Below are 23,171 nucleotides of genomic sequence, written 5' to 3'. Positions count from 1 at the left end.
TGCATGCATGTCTTTGCGCCTCTTGTGTGCCTAGTGCCCACGGAGGTCACAAGAGGGTACCAGGTCCACAGGTGGTTGTGAGCCACCATGTGGATGCTGGGAATGGAACCCGGGTCCTCTGGAGGAACAACCAGTGTTTTAACTGCTGAGTCATCTCTCTGGCCCGGTTTTGATTTTTGACTCATTAGTGCCAAGATGAAAACATGACAACTAACTGAAGAAATATCAGTGTCATTTTAGTGCGAGGGGCTGGCTAAACTAGTTACGGTGTACTCGGCCCCAAGCCCCTAAGAGACTTTTTTTATCTTATAATAATGATCATGCCATCTTCTTTTTACTGGGCAGAGTCCATGAGTTTTTGTGAAGTAATGGACTTTACAGGGGCAAGGGCCTGGTCCAAATACACACGCTTGGACCTTGGAGAATAGGCATGAGCCTCTGTTTTTGTTTTTTCTAATGAGAGAGCCCAGGAGAGGGAGTTCACATCTCTTGCTGATGTGAACTCAGAGGGTGATGATGCATCACAGGGAACGTCATGTACTTCTCCGAATCACTGTCTCACCTGTACTGGTGACTTTGATTTTGAAGTATTTTACAAAATCCATCCTTCAAGCAGGGATGCTATGGGTGGCTCCTCTATCTGCCTCCCTGGCAACATTGACTTGAGAATCAAACTGAAGAGATCCCTGGGACGCATGCTCGTAGTAATGAGAGTAATTTGGAAACAGGATGCAGGGTGGAGCTGTCTCTCCACATGCATCATCTTGGAGAGAGCCTTGGCCAATTTGGATGATGGTTACAAATTTAGAACTACCACTAAGGTGGATTTGAAATCATCATCATTGAACAACTCCATGTTCTGTACAAGTGGTTAAAATAGTAAACAAAGGTGCTTATTGTGTAAGTGTAGAATTCTAAGAATGAATACACACAGGATTCTAGGAATGAACACACACAGGGTTTTAGATTAAAAAAATTAAGAAGAATTAAAAGGTGAGGTTAGCCCTTTTTCAGCCAAGGGGTTCCACCTAAAGAGTGCTTTTGGCTATGAACTTTCAGGAATATTTTATTTTTCAAAAGGTAAGGGCTGGGTAGCATCCAGTGTTAGTTTTTTAGATTTTGAGAAATAAATAGCAACACTTTTAAGGGTGAACATGGTCTTAAACCATTAGAGTGTGGTAGTGAGGGTTTGGAATCATCAAAGGTATTCTCAAAGCCATGATGCCTTCATGAGAAAGAAATGTTATCACTTCTAAAAGGGCCTAGGAAGAAAGACTTTGGGGTAGCTGGCTCAGTGGTGATGTAAAATTGATGGATTCAGCCTCTGCCATGGGACAACTGTCCTGTCGCCCTGACTGACTCGACTCTTTGCACACCAATATTCTATTTTTCATACCTTAACAGCATGATGGGAAAGAGGCTGCCTCGGTTAGAAATCCTTGCAGCACATTACAGCTGACTGTGGCATTAGTATGTGGCCTTGGTTCGTCTGGGCGCTGGTTTTTGGGCCAACTGTGAAGTAGGTTATTTCTTCTCCACAGATGAGCATCTGGAGGAGCTGTGCAGACTAGGTGTTGCATGTTTTATGGGCTGAGTATAACAGCATTCATGTTGTGTTGACCCACTTCATTTCCAGAGGTCACACTCTTAGGAGCCTTTATTGTAAGTCCAAAGACTGTTGGCCTATAGATGCCGGAAGTTCACCTACTCCTGCATGAGCATGCCTTAGAAGTATATGTCAAAGAGACCTTTAGGTAGGATATTATGATTTTATTCTTCAGGTGTTCCCCAGCATCTGGGAAAGCCATTTACTCTTACAAATTAAAGTAACTTCATCAGGCCATCAAAATATCACTTTGGTAGCTAAAGAGACAATTATGGACTTATTTAAAACATACCAAAGACTTCTAGAAAAATGAAATTTTCTTCTTCTCTTGTAAAATGACTCTGTGATCACATCCTAGAACTTATGATTAGAGGCCTGTGCTCTAAACCGAAACTAGGAAGACATCTGTTCACATCACTGTGCTCTGTGACTTTCCCCCAAAGCAAGCCTTCTTCCCAAAAGGCCATCAGGAAGTGTTTTAAGAGAGTTGCCGCTCTTCTGTGGGATCAAAAGCTTGAGTCAAGTTCATGCTTTGCTATGCTAAAGGTCTGTACTAGACTTACTTTTCAAAATACATTATTGGGGGAACTGAAGAGATGAGTCAGTGGTTAGACTTACTTTTCAAAATACATTATTAGGGGAACTGAAGAGATGGCTCAGTGGTTAAGAGCACTGACTGATCTTCCAGAGGGCCCAAGTTCAGTTCCCAGCACCCACATGGTGGCTCACAGCCATCTGTAACTCCACTTCCAGGGGGTCTAACACCAGCCTGTGGTCTTCATGGACACTAGGCACACATGTGGTGCACAGACACACATGCAGGAAGAATGCCCATATGTGGAAAAAATAATAAAATAATTTTAAAATACACTTTTTGGGAGGTTCACTTGTAGGAGGAACACCAAGAAGATGCACCATCATGGTCATATTTGACCAAGATTTATGGCAAAGAATGTAACTATTTTTGCAAGTGATTTTGAAGGTTTCCAGTCAGTACTGTACAGAGCACACACAAATAAGAAACATTCAGAGTGTCACACATAATATTTAGTACAATTGATATTTTCCATACGGGGACAATGAGAACAGAGTAAGAAAAGCATAAAACCCAATGTTTCATGCTCATTTTGAAAATACATCCTTCCCTTTTCTATTTCTTCTTGACTTTAATGTATTAGCTTCGGAATACTTGGGGCTGAAGAGATGGCTCAGTAGGTAAGAGCACTCAATCGTCAAGCAGAATAACCCAAGCCCAAATCCCTAGCACCTAGGAAAAACGCTGAGCAGGGCTGCCTATGCCTGGAACCCCAGCGCTGAGCAGAGATGGACAAATCCTGGGGCTTGCTGGCTAGCTAGCCTAGCCCAGAGCACAAATTTCCACTTTAGTGAGAGACTCTGTCTCAATACAGCAAAGTAGAGCATGATAGAGAACACTCAGTGTCCTGCTTTGACCTTCCCATGCACCGCACACTCACATGCATGCAACACACACACACACACACACACACACACACACACACACACACACACACACACACACTCTTGAACACATACCCCACTTTTACCAAGTAACCAGTGAATGGTTGACACTGCTGTGTGGGGTTTTAATTATTGTTCATTAATCCAGCATGGCTTCTTCTTGCCTTAGGTCCCCATGTCCCAGTTTTGTCATCCTGTATTATTGCCACGTTTCTGCTCTGCTTTGTACCTCAGACTTCCTAGTGTCTTCCCTTTTGTGCCTACAGGAACACTGCCCTCCACTTTTTGCTTATGCAAGAGAAGTCCTGCTTAGGTACCACTTTCCCAGCCAGAGCTTTTAAGCAGAAACCCTTTGAGGGATCCACAGCCTTCACTGTGTAATTCTTGCAGCCTAAGAAGTTCCACAAACCAGGGAGATTCATAATTCATTCTGATGGGAAAATCGGTCTGAACAGATCTGAGGTTAATTGTGGTGTTTACTTATTCTATCTTGGATGAATATGCATATTTTGCTACAGAAATGTTAGTGTGTCTGATTAGAGAGTTATTGCCCCAGATCTGGCAGGATATGTCATGCCAGTCATTTATGGTATAAGTGAAGGATCACCTTCCAAAAGTACAAAAATATTGGTATTTGGAATGCATCACATACTAAATGTTTTATGAAAAGCAATTGAATACATACCATTTTTAAAATTCTTTTATTTTTATTTTGTGTGTATATGTGAATATCTTCATCTATGTATGAATAGCATGTGTGTGCCTGGTGCCCTTGGAAGCCAGAAGAGGGCATCTTGGAACTGGATTTGCAGGAAGTTGTGAGCCACCACATGGGTGCTGCGAGTGGAAGCCAGGTCCTCTGCAAGAGCAGCACATGCTGTTAACCGCTGAGCCATCTCTCCAGCTCCATCATTTTAAACTATCGTCTTATTGTTAAGGTTCTTTGCTTGCAGTAATAATGGAAGCATCTTCAGGTACAGCCTTCCCTGTAGTATTCTATACGATGAGGCTTGTGTCTGTATCTGAGGGAGAAGAGGGTGAGGAGGAAGGGAAGGAGGACAAAGAAATTAACAGCAGGTTACCGAGCAGCTGTGAAATCTGTGATGTGCAGTGTCATGGTCTCATGATGCATTCAACTGTTGCTTTGGGGTCTTCACACAATACATAAAATTTAAAGGGCATAAATAACTGCAAAAGGTGACAGTGTCTGGATGTGTGCATTCATACGCATGCTATGTATATGTCCACAGGTATATGCCTGTATCCTGTCTGGTAGCAGTGTGTAAGGAGTCAATCCTGTATCTAAAGACACAGTGAGGAACCCTAGTGGGAGTGCCTTGTGTGAAGCTGCTCCAAAATGCTGTTCATGCAAATGAATGTGACATCCAGAGCTCATTTTTGCACAGGTGTTTTCTATTGAACACACTGTTAAAAGCATCACCTGAAAGAGTCACATCCCTACTACCTCTGATCCAGTCACTCACAAATTCTCAAGTCCAACTATGGCCTTAGAGCATGCATCCTGATTTGCTCCGCCCTTACAGACTCAGTAAGAACCTAACACCTGGTCTTAAAACCGCACCGGGTCCTTAAGTGTGATCTTTGTGAAGGCAGCCTGTTAGGAATTGCTTTGGGTTTTCTTGGTGATTTATGACGAATGTTTCATGGCTTCTTTTGCTTTCTACTTTGCATGCGCACATCAAAGACATGTGTTTTTACAATCTCAAACCGTTGCTCCTTTCTGAGTTACTGTATGTCTTTTAAAGTCCATGTCAGCTGGGTATTGCATCTATTTGTTAGTAACAAAAGAGGAGGAGTAATCTAAGAAGGTAAATATTTCTATTTGGGGTTGGCCAGAAATGGGATAAATTAATTTAGTGAACCTATTTGCTCCTTTTTTCATTTTAAGTTAGGTGAAGGCATGGCATTGCAAATAGCCTCTTTCTTTACACGGTTATTCTTTTCGTCACACAGAATAACTGTAAATTTTTGGTGTTTAAGAACTTAGAGTAGAACTGAGAGCATCCTGATCTGCTGCTGGCAGAGCCCTGCACATTTCTTCCTGTCATCTTAATGTACTGATGACACTTAAGAGTTAAAGGACAGTTAGCTTGCTTCTTAATAGAAATTGTCAAATATATGGAAACTGTTCCCCGTAATTGCCATAGAAGCTAGAGACTTGATTTGTGAATGAAGAAGTCCTGGGAACCTACAGCTGGTTTGGGTTTTGCAGCGTTAATGCTTAGTCCTTATACTATAGACGACTGATTTCTTCTCCGTACCCTGCTTATTGTTGAAAAGCCAGAGCTATTTTTAACATTCACACAATTTTGAAAGACGATTCTTCATTCCACAAGGTTTGTTGCTAAATCTGTGGAGCCTTTCATAATTACATCCTTTTTGTGGCTTGCTCGAATGTGATCACAGTGGCTGATTTCATGCATTGATAATGAAGGCTTAGGTTGCCTGTTTCTCGGCACCAATCCACCTCCGACTCGTAAGTTGACAGTGCTGCTGCGTAGAGCTCCAGATTGAAACTGCTCTGCTTTCCTAACAAATGACTCAGAGCGTGCTCGTCCTTCCCTAAAATGCTGCCAGCATGTAAAGGATTTTCAATGAGAGCGCAATAAGCCAGCCACGGGAAGGTTTTGAGCGGCACTGATGTAACGTGGGGCTGTCACGGATAATCAGGCTGGAGCCAAGTCCCGGTAGCACTGTACATCACACTGGCCACATCCTGGAAGTTTTGTTTATCCAACTTGGTTGCTCGTGAAGCTGCTGAAATCCCTGCCAGGATGTGGAGTGGACTCCCTAGCAGAGGTGAGCATCTTTATTCTAAAACTTGGATGCTGGGGTCTGGGATGCCAGTAACTGATTCTTTCAACCGTTGTTCTGAATCCTGTGGAGTCATCAGTGGTGTGTATTATATTGGGCTGACACTTCTGAAGGGGGCAATTGAAGAGCAAATGCAGCAGCCTTTAATTTTATTCGGAAGTTACTCTCTAAATGGGTGTGATAAGCATTCTTTTTCTTTTTCTTTTTTTTTCTTTCCTTTACTAGCTGTGTGCTGAGGACATCTTACCAGCAGGTGACTTCCTCTGCATTTTAAACATTCAGAACAAGTCCGTGATATGCGATTTGCTATCATTAAGGAAAGTAGGCAATTAGCAGTGTTATTATGTGTTTCAGGTATAGATATATAAAAAGGCTATAAACAAAATATGTTTCACAGAATCTTTGACATGAAAAATATGTAGGAGGAAACAAGCCATGTTTACAAGGTAGCTGAGAAAGTGAGAGCAATGGCTTGCACACTGGAGATGACACCTTGTTAAGCTTGACATTATTAATAATTAAAAGTTATGACCTGTCATGCAGTGGACAGCCTGCAGTAATTGGTTTCTGGTGATGGTGTGCTGACCAAGAGGGGAAAATGAGTAGTATTTCTTTATGAAGCATTCATAGACGAGATGTGATATTTTAAATGTAGCATATTCTGTCATTTAAATGTAACTTCCCCTGGTGCTCACCTGGGGAAGGTAAATGACCAGACGATCATGCTTGGAAAGATCTGATGTAACATTTGAAGTATAGGGTACTGGCAAACCAACATGCTAGGGGCAGGCTCTAAGCCAGCCTCCTAGTAGAGAGGTCCTATTGCTTAGGTTCTGCTCAACTCTAATTGTATGTGGCCAGAAGCTGTTTCTAAACAAGAAAGGGGGTATGAATGTTGTGTCGTGTTCAAATAGTATTAGGTTTATTATGTGTTGCGTATGTTAGGGGCACAGAGAAATCTGTGATTGGAAGCTAACATGGCATGTGAGATTTGATCATATATGTGAGTGTGATTTTCTTCCTAAATGTATTGAAGGCTGCTAGGCTGCTGCTGTTTCTAGTTTTCAGCTTTAAAGTTATAGATGAGTGTGTGCTTCTCAGAAGACTCAGGAACCCCATTTACTGCCGGTACACGTAAAGCCTGGCTAAGCAGACACATCAGGAGCAAACCATTTGTGTTCACCAATCTGTCTCGGCAAGTCCCAGGGCCACTATCTCGCTAGGAGCCACTGTGTGCTTTTGAAAGCATGAAATGAGTTTCATCCTGAGCACATGGTTTCTTATTTAGCAGCTCTTTTTATGGTAATGGTCACTTGATGGTCCACAGCCGGGATTTCGGTGTTCTGCCAAAGCTGATTGTGTGTGCTAGGATTTAAAAAAGGAAAGAAGGAAAGGAGAGGTGGAAGAGCCCAGTGAGACCCTCAAGAGAGAAAAGCGCCACCCCACTCTAGAGCCGTCCCCATTTCTCCAAAGTTCTTTATGCTGGTCCATTCAGGACCCACAAATCTGACGTTGCTGCCATGGTCCAGTGTAGACCTTTTCTAGGATGAGACATCAAGATAGCTCTGGTCTGTATCATGTATCTGTCCCCCTCTTTGCGGTGCATTTGTAGAAACCACTCTACTGGGCCTGACCATGTTTTGCAATTTATCCTAACGCTTCCCTGCTCCTCTGCTAATGCATGCTAACACCCTGGTACAGGGAGTGGAAAGCATTTGCACATTTCATATTTTATGTAAACAGCCAATGCTTGGTTGTTTACATATGTGCTCAGAGCAGGGTGAGTTCAGACATCAACCTGAAACAGTCTGAGGAGACATTACAAATCTGAAAAATGGATTCTGTCCTACAGAGACCTTATCTTGAAATCTTAAAAACAAGTTTTGTTTGCTTTCATGGAATGCTTATAGATGAAATTTGCTTATGAATGTGTTGTCCTTAGGTTTATATTTCCATCAGAAAGTAACACTTGTTGAAACTTTTCGAAGCAGAGGTGACCAAAATTACCAAGATTTTTAAGGGAATAATATGTTCTTGTTATTGTTCTTAGTAATAAGAATAATGGTTTCTCAGAGTTTTTGTTCTCTGTATGCTACAGTAGGCATGCAGGCGGACTGGGATGTACATACTGAAATGTTGATAATATGTTTTTTCCTCTCGTGGTCTGAATGCCCCTTTGAAACCTTTAATTTCATTATTTCTCTCTCTCTCTCTCTCTCTCTCTCTCTCTCTCTCTCTCTCTCTCTCTCTCTCTCGATCTTTGCCTAGCTTAAATGATTACACACAATTAAAGACTGAAGATAAGCCATCTCTCCAGATGGCTCAGCAGTTGAGAGTATACACTGCTCTTTCAGAAGACCTGAGTCCAGTTCCCAGCACCCATGTTGGGTAGCCCACAACTGCCTGCAACTCTAAGCTTCTGGCAGTCTGCCATGTCCGCCACCTGTGGGCGGGCACACACACACACACACACACACACACACACACACACACACACACACACACACACAGAGAGATGGAGAAACAGAGAGAGGGGGAGATAGAGAGACAGAGAAACAAAATAAACTTAAATGATTTAAGAAAAAAAAATGTTATTGTTGAAATACAGGGATATAGCACATGCCATTTTAATTAGAAAGGATGAGATTTTAGATGAAGCATAATTTTAAACAACTTATTTTTCTTTTATTCTTTTGGGGATGTCAGGCCACCAGCCATTCTCACATTATGCAGTGGACTTTATTTTAGAAATACTTCATGTTTATCACCCAAAGCCCAGAGAACTAATTGTGTTTATGTGTTGAGAATTGGAAGGCTATAAGATACTGACATTTTCTCCTGAAATTCTAGATGATGTTGTGTTTACTCAATGAAAGCCTTTAGAAAGTTTTAGGATGTCAGAATTCTCTAGAATAGTGAAATTTTTCATGTTACAAAACAGTGAAGAAAATCCACTCAGGAGGAGCAGGAGTCAACTTGTTAGATCTGCCTCCATCCTGCCTGCAATTTCTCTTTTGTAAGTAACAGAGTCTGAGAAGTCCTGAGGAAGTGCTCTACCAACCGCTCACACTTTCATATCAAAGATCAACAATCTGGACTTGTTCATTAGCTTTTCATTAGCAGTTCATTAACCCATGAGGGTAAATCGGTTTTAATTGAGAACAGGACTAGTTCACCGGGCCTTTCCCACTTCCCAATGGACTGGATAATTTATGGACTTTACAGTCGGTTTGGGGTGTGTTGCTGAGGTGGATATGGTTTAACAAGAGCGTGTCTCTGACTCAAAGCTCTATTTTCTGTCGTTGTGTCTTTTCATTGACTTTCTATTCCTTACTTTCCACTAATGAACTAACTAAGAAGATCTTGTTTTATGGTTGCTAGATTTGGCAAGTAAAAACATATATGACTTCTACTTAAACTTTACATTTTATCTAACAGTAGTAATAATTTTAACCATCATCATGTCACCTGCAGCTTTGGGGTCATAGGTATCCTAAAGTTGATTGTTGTTGAGCTGACTCCAAGTTTGGCCGGATGTCCTGCACTGATTGAACCTCCCTACCTGCTTTCCCAGTAAGAAACTCTTTAGGTGACAGACAGCCTATGACCTTGGTTCTTGCAAAAGTCAACACGAAGGCTCCCTGCTCCTGCAAAAGCAATCCAATTCTCCTGTTGGGTTTTATGCCTAAACATGCCTGCTGTTAAGTTACCATTTGAGAAACATAAAATGGGTAAAAATAGTACCGTAGAATGGAAATAATAAGTATGTGAAAGCTTCCTATAATTACTAAAATAAATCAATAACAGTAGAACAATAAATAATCGCTGCCAGTGACATTTCAAATAAATGAGGATTATACAATTAGCTTCCAATTGTTGTCCCTTGTCAGTTAGAACATTTCCAGGACTTCATCAGATTTGAAATATTTATAAATTAGTTTTTCTTGGTTGTACTTAGGATGCTTAATGGAAGTTTCCTCCTGCAGGCCCCCTGCTCCACCACTCCCTCTGGTCTTTATTTAAATGTTCTTTTTCCTTACTAATCACGAGACTCATTGTTTGGCTGCTCCATGGCTTTCTTAGAAATGCCAAGGGAGTTTCCGGTTTGATCTGGCAGAAAAGCTTGAACTCACTGTTTCGAGGTAAAGTGGAGAAGATAAGATCTGTGTCCACTACATGTACCCTATGGTGGCTGAATGTTTGAGCAGGTTAGTAATGGATTATCACACTAACTAACTGTACAACGTATTCATGTGTAATTGTACATATGCTAATCTACACTAGCCCCCGAGCTGCCTGAATTTTCACCTCTCTAGAACATACCATGAGCGTTGTGTCTTGGCTCTCCCTGCAGGAACACAAAGGAGCACTATTTGGAGACTCCTGCTTTCCCCTGAGGCTACAGTGAAAAGTGCTCTGCTCAGTCGCCTTCTGCATTACCTTACTGTTGTCCTCTCTCTTCCTCAGACCCGCATGTTTCTGTAAATAGTCCCAACAGGATTAAATACACATCAATGTGTAGTTTAATTCCCAACGTCTGAAAAACATGAGTGGAGTGAACGTCATGCACTGTGCTAGTTTCCTTTCCTTGCCAGGATACCTTATATTCAATTAGTGATTTCAGGAGAACAGATGTGTCGGACATTCCTTCACCCTTTCTGTTACTGATCTAACGGATGACCTCAGGTTTCCCTGTGTCAGTCATGTGTTATGTCAAACCAAGAAACCCATTTCGATCTCAAATCGATTGGTTTAAGTGCAGTTGACCTGAGTTTTGAAAATGCAAGGCTGCTCCTGTGGTGGTAAAGTATTGTTGAGTAAACCATATCTTCTTTGACCTAAATGCTCCCCCCTCAGCCATCACTTTATTTCTCGGGATCTAGTGCACTGAAAGACACATTTTATTACCTTATTTATTCATGGCCATTAACAATATATGCCTCTTTTAATCTGATTACTTATATTTCCAAGTATAAATATAAATATTTTTGCTTCCCCCATCAACCTGTTTTTTTATGGCCAATCCCCACCCCCAGTTTTCCAGCCAAGAATATTACTATGTTATGCATCCCTTCTTCTGTCTGTTTAAAATGAGATTGGTGATCTTTTCTAGTATCTAAACTATGCTCTTTAGGAAAAGATTCTTCTCTCTTTACCTCAAGCATTCCTCTCCATGTTCTCTCTAGTAACATCCTACACACCTCAGGCATAGTTGATCACACAGTATGTTTGTTATAGCAAATGACCAACATGAACCCATGATAGAGCTTTCAACCACAGAACATCTTCCAATGTTTTCTCTTTTGAAATTGAAAAGGTGCTAGCAAGGTCAAGATCCTAGTTTGAAAGACTCTTAAATTTCCTAAAAGATAAACACTATGGTTTGAATGTGTCACCCAAAATTCACATGTTGGAAACATAATCCCCAGTGTCAACTCCAGTGTCAACGGTGTGGAGTAGTAGGGCCCGAGGCAGGTGCTCAGTTCATGAGCACTCCACTCTCATGAATGGAGTGATGCCATCATCATAAAAGGCTGGGGGTGTATTTGTAAGCCAACCTCTTGCCTTTGCTGTGTGATGCTTTCTTGAGCCAAAGGTCCTTTTCGGGTCTAGCCCTTGATCTCAGACTTCTCGTTCTCTGTTCCTAAGATGTGAATGTTGGCTCTTTATAAATTATCCTGTCTTAGATATTCTGTTAGATCAGCACAAAATGAACTAAACTGTGAGGTTATAAAAATATGTATATGGAAATGACAATATATCTATATATACATGCATCTGTATGGAAATATCAATTAAATAATAAAGAGATGCCTTTATGAGGGAGTACCTCGGTGGTTGGCATTGGGCAGACTCATGTCTTCTGATCTCTTCTAGAAAGTCTGCAACACCACAGGGGCATTTAGCCCAATGTCTTCTTGAGATTTTGAACATGGTATTGATCAGTGATTGTTAAAGATCTATGGTAATGCTAGTACTAGAGAGGTTTTTGTTTATTTGATCTTGTTTTCTGAGTCATTAGTATTGTTGTTTTTATAAGAAATATTTTCTAGAAGCTTCTCTGACTTCAAAAACAAAAACAAAAACAAACAAACAAAAAAAACAAGAAAACAAACCAGATCTATCCCTTCTTTGCTGAAGGTTTTTTGGAGGGCAGGGTTAACCAGATTCAGAAATGAATCCACAGTAACTTCTTCCGCCACCATTTTCCTGTGCTTTATGCATTATGTGATAGGTGATAGTCTACTAGGCCTTTGTCTAACTGTAACTTTTGGAGTTTGTGTATTTAAATATACGATGGGTGAAGTAAGATGTCATCATCTATATCCTGAGTATTTAACTTTTTCCTACTTCTGGGAAGTCTGGAATGGATACCACTTCTATTAGAAGCTCTGAAATGGCTGTGGATCATTCTTTAATAGAGATAGCATGGGAAGAGTCTATAACACAGATCTCTTGGTTCAGCTAAGACTGGTTTAACCAACGCCGGATTCTTAGCAACAGATTTTATTGTTGTCTCTATTTAATGTTACATGTGTGGTGAGTGGTGTAAATTATAGGACTTAGTAATAACAGTAGCAATAGTTAACTTTCAAACTAATGTTATACCCTGCCCTTCATACGTGTGAACTCATTTAGTCTCTTTATATTCACAAAGGAGTTCTAAGGCAACTGATATGCAGTGAAGTTAAGTCAATCTCCCAGAGTCATACAGCAGCTCAGAGGACTCCAGAATGCAAGTTTTTAATGAACACTCTAGACCAGCTCTCAGTAAGAGAATCCACAACAGCAGGTGACAAAGAATTTAGTGGATTTGTAACTGGTTGAACACACCCAGGGTGTACCTGGCTCCTATGAACTTAGAGTGAAGTACCCTAATTTGTGATTCAATTCAGTGACTTACGCACTGGTCATTAAACTATTCACATTATCCAACAAGTATAGAAAATACATAGAAAAGCGCAGGCAGTGTCAATGCTGATCCATGGGCCCCCTTCCCCACTGAATGTCAGTCTCTGGAGGTGCAATACAAGAACCACAGCTTTTAATGGTCTCCAAATGCTCCTACTCTGCAGCCCTGGGTAGAGCCACGAGGTTCGTTCAATGAAGAGGACACGAGGAAGGGGGTGAAAAACAGATGGCGGAATATTGACGAAACATAAATCCGAGGGGAAAGAATGGTATGATTGCCATCTGCCCCTACCATGTGAGATGGTGCGGTGGTTAATCCTTGTCAGCTGGGCTAGATTTAGAATCACATAGGAGATTGGCAAGGCACATCTGTGTGGGTGTCTATGAGGTGTTTCCAGAGAGCATTAACTGAGTGGGCAAGACTCACCGTGAATGTGGCCAGTTCCGTCCTGTGGAAGGAGGGCATGGAGAGCAAAGAAGAGAGCTGGAGGAAGCTAGCCCAGAGTCGGCATTCCTGTTTCTCTGCTTCCTGGCTGGCCACGGAGTGAAGAGCTCTCCCCAGGCCCAGATTCCTGACGTCACGTGTTCTGCTCAAATGCACACAGCCAGGCAACCATGGACCCTTGGAACCCCTCTGGAAACTAAGTCAAAAGAAACAGTTTCTGCTTCGAGTTGCTTCTGTTCTGAATCTGTCAAAGGGATACAAATGGTGGTCACTACACTTGGTATCGTCCCTGGCAGTCACAGAAAGATTAGGGTGGTGCAGCCTAAACCCCGCTCTTGGCCCAACGGGGCTGAACATGTGAGCAGTGTGGGTAAAGGTGGAGGCTTCTCATGATTTCCTAAGTATGAGCAGCAAGACCAGCATGCACCGAGTACTGGTCCATCAGCAAGGGACTGTTGAAACAAAAGCAGGTTGTGATTTAAATGTGACTAAAGGTAGTTCAGGGGTTGGATGGATGCTAACAGTCTGCGATCATCCATTCTCTGATGCAGTGGTTACATGAGCACATTAAGGCAAGAGAGTAACACTAAGTGGCCATGTATTTGGGTGTACCAGTTCCGCTTCTACAAGTGGAGTGGTTTGGGAATGGTGTCTGAGGCATTCAGAATCCAGCCATGCCACAACTGAGCTGGCACGACCCAACAGGCAGATGGTTTTACCAGTAAAGATTCAGTCTCCGCGTCTGAAGAGCACGAAAGTAACGGATTCAGCTTATGGCCGTGGTAAAGATTGAGAATGTCAGGCCGAGGGAAAATGGAGAGTCCAGTGTCATCAGACGATAAGCACAGTAAGAGCTGCAGAGGTGCCAAATGATGCCTTTATGTGCAGATGTGCACTGAGTGCTCAATCAGTCTATTATTGTCACTGTTATGTGCGCATCTATTATTACTATTATGTGCAAATTCATCTTCCTTGTACTGTAGCTATCTTGTAGTAAAATTAAGATCTCAAGATAAACCTAAAAGTGGTGGGTGTCGGTGGGAGACGTGGGGTTGGGCACAGCAGCTGCAACTTGAACGCAACAGGATGCGAACCTTTGGGCAGTGGAGGGCCCGCCAAGTGTCTATCTCAGTGGGAAAGTTTCATTTGGAAATCTATTGCTTTTAATTCTTCATTCATATGCAACTGTTATTCCATCTGGTCCCTGCCATGATCCTGAGAATAGAAACGTAGAATTTGCTCACTACACTGATGACAAATTAGTGTAATAAAAGCAGTAGTGATGATAGTGCACACCTTGATACATGACAACCCAACACACACACCTAGATACATGACAACCCAACACACATACACCTAGATACATGACAACCCAACACATGCACACCTAGATACATGACAACCCAACACATACACCTAGATACATGACAACCCAACACACATACACCTAGATACATGACAACCCAACACACACACACCTAGATACATGACAACCCAACACATGCATACCTAGATACATGACAACCCAAAACACACATACCTAGATACATGACAACCCAAAACACACACACCTAGATACATGACAACCCAACATACGCACACCTAGATACATGACAACCCAACACATGCACATCTAGATACATGACAACCTGACACACACATACATGCACACTCTTAGCAGCACCCATACATCACATCAGTTCTCTGGCTGAGTCTGGATGCAGCTTGGTCATCTACATATGAAAGAGTAGATGCCATAATTAATAGAGTAGTTTGAACTTAGAAAGGCAAGATATGAAAAGATACTGCGGTCAGTAAGTTTCTCTTATTCCACAGAAAAAGTGTAAAGCCTTTCCGACTAGGAGGAGGGCTGGGTTGACGATTTCAAGCTGAAGGAGCAGGCTTACTAGTCAACGATGTTAACATGAGCATCACATTTTATCATGTCTGACTAGGAAAGGGGCTTCGTGTGCAGTGTAATTAACTACCCTCGACACACCTCACGCTAAAGGGCACGCTTCTTCAGCATGGTGTAACAAATCCAGTACTTAGCAGGAATCACCACGGATTAAAAGTTTAATGGATCTGTAATTTGGAGGAGGAATAAGGGCAGGAGAGAAAAGTTTGTGCTTTGATTTGCTAATTAAAAGAAAACTAAAAAAAAAAAAAACCCTGTAACATAATTGAGGAAATATGGTCTCAGTTTTCTTTTAGTCAAACTTGGAAATCTCCCTAAACAAGTATCAAATATCAAAGTAGACGATTTGTAAATTGTTCTGCTTTCTCTCATTTCAATAATAGATTATAAATTATACAATATTATACAAAAATTTTTTAAAAATTATACAAAATAAACAATTGTTTATAAGCACTTATATGATATATATTTACCCAATATAACCTTTAGTTACAAGCTATTAATGCCACTTAGGAATTTATTGACCAAAGTATCATATTCATCTTTTTTTATTATCTTAAATATGTTTATAAAATAGTTTGTGTTTATACAATAGGGCTTTTGAAATAGCTAACAAAATATATTTAAGAACAAGCTCTTTGCCCATAATTAACTAATTCTGTGCTCAGGCAGTATACAAATCCTTTTAGTGTATTTATCACACTACATTGTATGAGGGCAGAGAAAGCCCTGATGAGGGCCTGAGTGAAGGTGAATCGTTGACAGGGGCAAGACCTTGTCAAAGGATTTCATGGCCTCAAACCCATGCAGGAATGGCAGAGCAACCCTTCTCCAAGGATGAGGCTCAGAGGGGGTGGCAGGGCCTTCCTCTGGTCCGTGTGTGGTTGTTGATAGTGTGTGCAGAAAATGTCCACCATGGCTTTCTCCCCTCCCCCACATTCACAGCCTGAAGACTGCTCCCCTACTGAGACTGCTCCTACTAAGATTAGCCAGACCTGTCTCCTTGATCCAGATGTGCACCATAAACCCTGCCTCCACATTGGTTTGTATGCAATAACCCCGCCCCCATGTTCAACTGTACATAACAATCATGCTGTGCTTACAGCATTCTGTGGCCTCTCCAGCTGAGAGCTCAGTCCACCCAACCTCAGCATTTAGTGTGTCTGTGTATCTGTCTGTTTCTGTCTTCATCTCCTCACCGCATGCTCAGATCTTTCCCTGGGGACCGAGCTAGCACTCAGCAAAGTGGTACCCAGAAAATGGACTGGAACAAGAGTGTGGACACTGGCTTCAGGGAACTCTCATAGGTCAGAGGAGGAGCGGGAAAAATTGTAGAAAACTCCTTCAAAGAAGGGTCAAAGAAGAGATTAGGGGAAAGGGAGAAACAAAGAGAAAGGAAGAAACAAAAGTAAGGATACAAGAACAGAAGGGGCATGATTCTAAGGCCTGATATAAAACATTGGAACAAGCCAGGCACATGGGACACACTTTTAAGCCAGCACTCGGGAAACAGAGGCAGGCAGGAGGATCTCTGTGAGTTTGAGGCCATCCTGCTCTATATAGTAAGTTCCAAGATAGCCAGAACTAAATAGAGAGACCCGCTATCAAAAAGAAGGATAGTGGATACAGGGCTGAGGTTTCTTCAGCTGAGATCCCAGACCACCTGATTCCAGCATTCTGTCCCTGTGTCCATCTGTCATTTCTTCATTCTCTTGCCACCCCAGTCAGGTCCAAGTCCCTGCCTGGATCCATGCATGGACATGGCACTACATATTATCTTAAAACCATCTGTCTCACGTACTAGACTGTGAGTAGCTTCAGATCACTGTCCTGATCCTTCAGATATGTGACCCTGACTACAATACCTGGACACAGTAAATGATTCCGTCAAAACGCTGACTAGATGATAAGGCACATGCATATAGGATCTGTGAACATTTCTGAAGAACTCAATACATATTTGATAGTGCTGTTCTTAACAAAACTCGCTCTTCCCTTTTTATGTGTGCCTGTGTATGTGCCTGGGTGTATGTGGAGGTCAACGTTGGATGGCTTCCTTAATCATTCTCTGCCTTAATTTTTGAGACAAGGTCATTTGGTTAACTGGGAACTTGCCTCTGGGGTCCTCCTGTTTCAGCCTTCCCTGAACTGGGATTGCAAGTACCTGTACTATACTCAGCTCTGACATGTGTTCTGGGTCTCGAACTTAGGTCATCATATTTGTGTGACTAGGAATTTGCTAAGCCTTCTCCTCAGCACCAAGACTCCCTTTTTAAAGTTACAGTAAGATGCCATTTTTCTTAGTTTAAAAATGAGTAAGACCTAATCCTACACAATTATATATGAACATATGAACTCAATATATTGTTGATAAAATTTAGATTGGTTCATGCACTTGTAGAATAATGTACAATATTTATCAAAACTTAAACTATACATTTCACTACTAGGTTTAGTCAACATGCATGCTTTCATATGTATACAAAGGCATAGAACAAGAACTTTCCATTTCATGTACATATGTACACATATGGAATATTACTATAATATCATTTGTAATGGGAAATATATATAAAGAATACCTCCATGGTTTGCCAACTTATCCTGAAGAAGAAATGAACAAGTGTCTATGCATCCCAGATGGGACACCAACAAGGAATCAAAGACATGGTTTCATTCAAGTCTCACTTGGTAAGACAGTGAATTAATTGGGCTTACTTACAGGAAAATGAGTGGCCCCCAAACAGCTGTGTGACCAGAACGTCCCAACTAAGCATGGGGGATGACCTCCCAAAAGCTGCATAAAAGGAGTCCTCCTTTAACCAACCTAGCTTCTGTATACTCAAGCATCTTCTGAGGCTTTATGCAGATTGTACAGAATCTCATACAGCTGTGGGGGCTGGAGTGGTGGTGATCCAAGAGCTCAGAGAAGCTGGAAGCTCAGGTGCGGTCTATGACCCTCCTGTGAGGGGATAGGGTGGATCTTGTGAGCATCTCCTGCTGGTAGTCCCAGCTGCTCTGAATAAGATAGTAATGGTGTTGTCATGCCCAGAGGACAGCATCCCACACATGGCAGATGATGATAGTAGTAACCATTGTTAGTGCATGTGCTGGAATATTGTGCAGTGATTTAAAATAATAAGATGCATCTGTAAAAACTGACATGTAATAATGTATATTGGTGAAATTATTAAGGCCACTCCACGTAGTTAGAAGGGAGATATATTTAGTGGCGTAACTTACAAATGAAGGGATAGGTAGGTTGCAGGGTCTGGGAAAGACACAGCACAGTCTGGCAGTGTTCTCTGGAGAACTCTGCTCAGTCTACCTCCAGCGTCCAGGGTCCAGGAAACAAGAGAGACAGTGCATCCGGATCTCAGGTCTTGAAGGTCCTCTCTTGACCCCACCTTGTAGGCGTGACAGTTACCGAAGCCTCAATGGGGGTTGGAACTTCCAGATCAAGGTTGGAATGGCTACCCACTACAATACACTATAAGGACAAAACAATCAAGACATAGAACAAAGTATGTATTTTTATATAAAAAATGCACTTGTATATATTTGTATGTGCGTTCATATGTAATCATGGGGAGGGCTAGGGGAGAAGGAGAAGACAAAAACAGTATTCTATCACAAAGGAACCTGAACACTGTTTAAAGTAGACTTACTTTTAACTATCATTTTTACTGTGTGATATAGACTTATACCTAACTGTTTTGTGCTTTTGAATTTTTAACATTGCAGTTGTTTGGGGGAGAATGACACATGATATTCACATAGAAAAGGATATGAAAGATACAGGGAGTGGAGGAACACGGAGGGAATGTGATGTTATCAAAACTTACCTCAGTGAGAGCTTGGAATGTTGCCTAGTGATAACTATAGTTTTGAGCCACAGTTAATATCTGGGGAAAGACACAGGGCAAAGGCCATTCCAGCCTGTAATTCAAGGTGGCCAGTCTGCTGCCCTCTATCCTCCCAAGTGTCTGCCCCGAGAAGATCCAGGTGAAAAGCTGGTATTTGGTCAAGCCTGAGTGGGTGCTGTACTATGTCCATATGAACCATTTCCTATATCCAGCCTTAGCCTGCCTAATGGTTTGTGTTTATCTTCAGGGCCTGCTGGGTCCTTACTCCTCAAGTGTGCTGTTACTCCAATGTCCTTCTCATCAAACACTTGTGTTATGTGTGCGCACAAAACAGCAGGCCTTCTGGGACCGAGGCTTTGGGATGGAAACGAAGCTTTCTGAAGTACCCCATTGCAAGTCCCACTGCCATACAGAAAGGAGTAAGAAAGACAAAACCATACTCAAATAATAGTACAGCATTCATGGAATCCGCAGAGCCGACAGCAGTTAGCGCTCTGCCGAGCTCACCAGGCTTGTTGTTGCACTGTAGGTTTGTTGTTGACTCTCATCGTACACTCAGTGCTGGTTTTTAAAATGGAACACTGTCCCGGAACACTGTCTCCTAACACTAGGTGATTTCACATGGAACAGTCACCCTAGAACTGACAACCTCAAGGAAGCCAACCTACTTATGATCACAGCCATACAGTCTTATTTCACTGTGCTCAATTTTTAATTTCTGGAGTGCTTTGAATTGAACTCAGGGTATGCTACCCACACAGTGAGCTCCATCCCTCCACTCCTTCCCTGATCACTTCTGTCGGGATCACAGACACGGATGTTCTGACGTGCCCCTCAATTTGTTCTAAGGCACCTTTGAAAACTGCTGCCTAAAGGGGTTTGCATTCTACAGACAATTCTAAGAGTCTTTGAAAGAGCATACCAAATGATTGACAGTGAAAAGCTTATGGAAGGATTTGTGATTCACTCTTAACCCGACTCCTCTTAGCTGTGAGGCAGAGTCCATTCGGGTAGATGAGAAGAGCAAATTAAATTACCTCTGTCAGAGAGACTGATACAATGTGAAAAACATGGAATTGTGGGAATGATCAAAGCAGTGTTGGATTCCTCTTCTGAACAAATTGGGAACAATACTAGACAGACCTGAACATGTAGGTCATTGATTCTCAACTTCTGGGTCGTGACCCCTTCGGGGTTGAATGGCCCTTTCACAGGGGTCACATATCAGATATCCTGCATATCAGATATTTACATTATGATTTATAACAGTAGCAAAATTACAGTTATGAAGTATCAATGAAAATAGTTTTATGATTGGGGATCACCACAACATGAGGAACTGTATTAAAGAGTCGGAGCATCAGGAAGGTTGTGAGGACCACTGCAGTACATTGAAAGCAAATGTATGTACATTTAGGTGAAGGGATGGATGTATTTCAGTCAAGTAAATGCATAATTTCTAAAAGTTTAACTCATTTGAAGTATGAATTCATGTTAAAGATATAGTTATATTTTTAAAGTAAAAGAATCCCAATATACTGTTTGACTTTTATTTCCTTAGGATGTTGTGGTGATATTTTGTTTGTGCTCTAACAAACAAAGCTTGCCTGGAGATTAAAGGGCAGAGCTAGCCAATAGTTAACCATAGAGGCCAGGCAATAGTGGCACAAACCTTTAATCCCAGCACTTGGGAAGAGGAAACGGGAAGTGATAAGGCAGGGTGAAGACAGGAGCTAGCCCCTTTTTCGGCTGAGGAGTTGTCGAGAGATGAGGTGGCTGTGGCTTGCTCCTTTGCTTCTGATCTTTCAGCATTTACCACTATCTGACTCTGGATTTTTATCATTAAGACCAATTAGAATTCGCACTACATGATGTGCTGGTCATTATAGGAAATCCATATGTGGAGGGAATTGTTCGAACTCTTTGGATTTAAGCTGCTCCCCTCCAACCCATTCTCCTTGTCTTTGTATCATCATAATCGCTATTGCTGCCCACTAAACCTCTTGTGGATAAAGTCCTTCCCAGTCGCTCACATTTTCATTTACATGACTGTTCAGAAGCCTCTATTAAGCATAAATTTTTCGTAATTACTTTCATATCAGTATAGAAATAATAGACTCTTGCAAGAGTTGATTTGCTAATTAATTTGTGGTTTTAAAGCATTTTTCTTTTAGACTTAGTATTTTAAGTTAGGTTTGGGCTTCTGAGCCAGCTAAGCACTAGGGGATGGTATCCGAAAATAATAATGTATGAGTTCCACAGGAAAAAACAAAATTTATTCCTGCAATAGGAAGTAGTGAGAAAAAGGTTACAGGTGGTAGGGCCTAGGAAGTATGCGTAAGAATTGAAATGTACCTGGTAAGTTGAGGTCAACATTTAAGAGCTACCATTGCATGGCATGAACAGTCTTGAGGGATAGAAGAATGAAGAGGGGTTCTTGGTAGATGGTGGTCATGTGGTCTACCAGTACCATGGGGCACCTTTAAGAATTATTAATGACTAATCCAGGGTCCCAGACATCAACTCAACACTGCCTCCTACTGGAATGTATGGCCACTCTTTTCTTTATTAAGAAATTTTCTACTCATTCCACATGCTATCCACAGACCCCCCTCCTTCCTCCTCCCACCCCCAGCCCTCTTTCCCAAGCCACCCCACATCCCCACATCCCCCAAATCGAAGGTCTCCCATGGGGAGTTAGCAGAGCCCGGCACACTGAGCCTAGGCAGGTCCAAGCCCCTTCCCACTGCACCAAGGCTGTGCAAGGTGTCTCACCACAGGCACTGGATTCCAGAAGCCTGCCCATAGACCAGGGACAGATCCCGATCCCCCTGCCTGGGTGCCCCCAAAACAGTTCGAGCCAAACAACCGTCTTCCTTATCCAGAGGGGCTAGTCCAGCCCGTGGGGGCTCCACAGCCACCAGTGTACAGTTCATGACCAGTGTGGCTGGTCATCTTTGCACGTCCTCCCATCATGATCTCGATGTCCCTCGCCTGCAGTATCTCTCCTCTCTCTCATCAGTTGGATTCCCGGAGCTCAGCCTGGTGCCTGACCATGGATCTCTGTATCTGCCTCCATCAGTCACTGGATAAAGGCTCTGTAATGACAGCTAGGTTATTTGCTAGGCTGGTCACCAGAATAGACTGGTCGAGGCACCCTCTGGACCACTGCCAGCAGACCGAGGTGGGGTCAACCTTGTGAATTCCTGAGAGCCTCCCCAGCACCTTGCCTCTTCCTATTCTCATGATAACCTCATCTATCATGGTATCTTCTACCCTGCCCTCCCACTCTGTCTCTGTTCCAGCTTGACCCTCTCATTTCCCTATGTTCTCATCCCCCACTCTGCCATCCCCCCACACCCAGTCCAGTCATGTAGATTTCACCCATTTCTCCTTCACAGGGTCATCCATGTGTCCCTCCTAGGGTCTTTCCCTATTAGCTAGCCTCTCTGGAGATGTGGGTTGCAGTCTGGCCATCCCTTCCCTCTCTATATGTCGGTTTTTATGCCAGTACCAAGCCGTTTTTATTACTATAGCTCTATAGTAGAGCTTGAGGTCAGGGATCATGATGCCTCCAGAGGTTGCTTTATTATACAGGATTCTTTTAGCTATCATAAAGATGTAGTGAATCTTACAATTTACCCTTGCACATGTCAGGTAGATCAAATAAAACTTCAGATATTTTTAGTTTAACAGCTTGTAATTAAAATTAACAACTAAGACAGTCACACCCTTGGATCAGTTTGCTGTTTAGTCTCTGACCTTACTTAGAGCTAATAGTCACATGACCCCCATAGTCCTGTACTTAGGACATTGCAGAAAATGAGTATTTCACATAAGCATTATGCACTACAGTGTCATCATGACCAGGTTCAGTGCTGTCCTGGTGAAGAATCTGGCTTCATACTTGAGAACACAGATCTGCCCTTTTGGATTTCGGGCTGGGAGGCTTACATCTGTTACCAGTTCCATTTCTGCAAGCATTTTGCACTCCCAAGATTCTGTTCCCTTGGCGTCTCCCAACTGGACTGGGTCTACCCCAGCTGTTTTGATTGTGTTTGATCCCAAGGAAAGTTCTATTGGTTGTCAGTGATGTAGATGTTGGCTTGA

General features: G+C 42.2%; 1 protein-coding gene across 6 annotated transcripts in view; it reads left to right on the top strand.

Annotated features, from left to right (window-relative positions):
- Znf385b (zinc finger protein 385B) overlaps positions 1-23,171 on the top strand; it is a 396,470-nt gene that overhangs the window by 105,496 nt on the left and 267,803 nt on the right. The window contains exon 3 of one of the 6 annotated variants that reach the window (XM_042275529.2): positions 5,777-5,905. The exons of 4 other annotated variants lie outside the window; for them this stretch is intronic. In XM_042275529.2, the coding sequence (XP_042131463.2) occupies positions 5,777-5,905 (129 nt within the window). Of the gene's footprint in view, positions 1-3,785; positions 5,906-23,171 lie in introns of those variants that run through there. One more of the 6 variants, XM_015988656.3, reaches the window with a different exon arrangement.

Source organism: Peromyscus maniculatus, chromosome 4 (assembly GCF_049852395.1).
Source record: "Peromyscus maniculatus bairdii isolate BWxNUB_F1_BW_parent chromosome 4, HU_Pman_BW_mat_3.1, whole genome shotgun sequence".
Lineage (NCBI taxonomy): Eukaryota > Metazoa > Chordata > Mammalia > Rodentia > Cricetidae > Peromyscus > Peromyscus maniculatus.
Note: the sequence above shows the minus strand (reverse complement) of the source record. Positions and strands in the feature narration are given on the sequence as shown.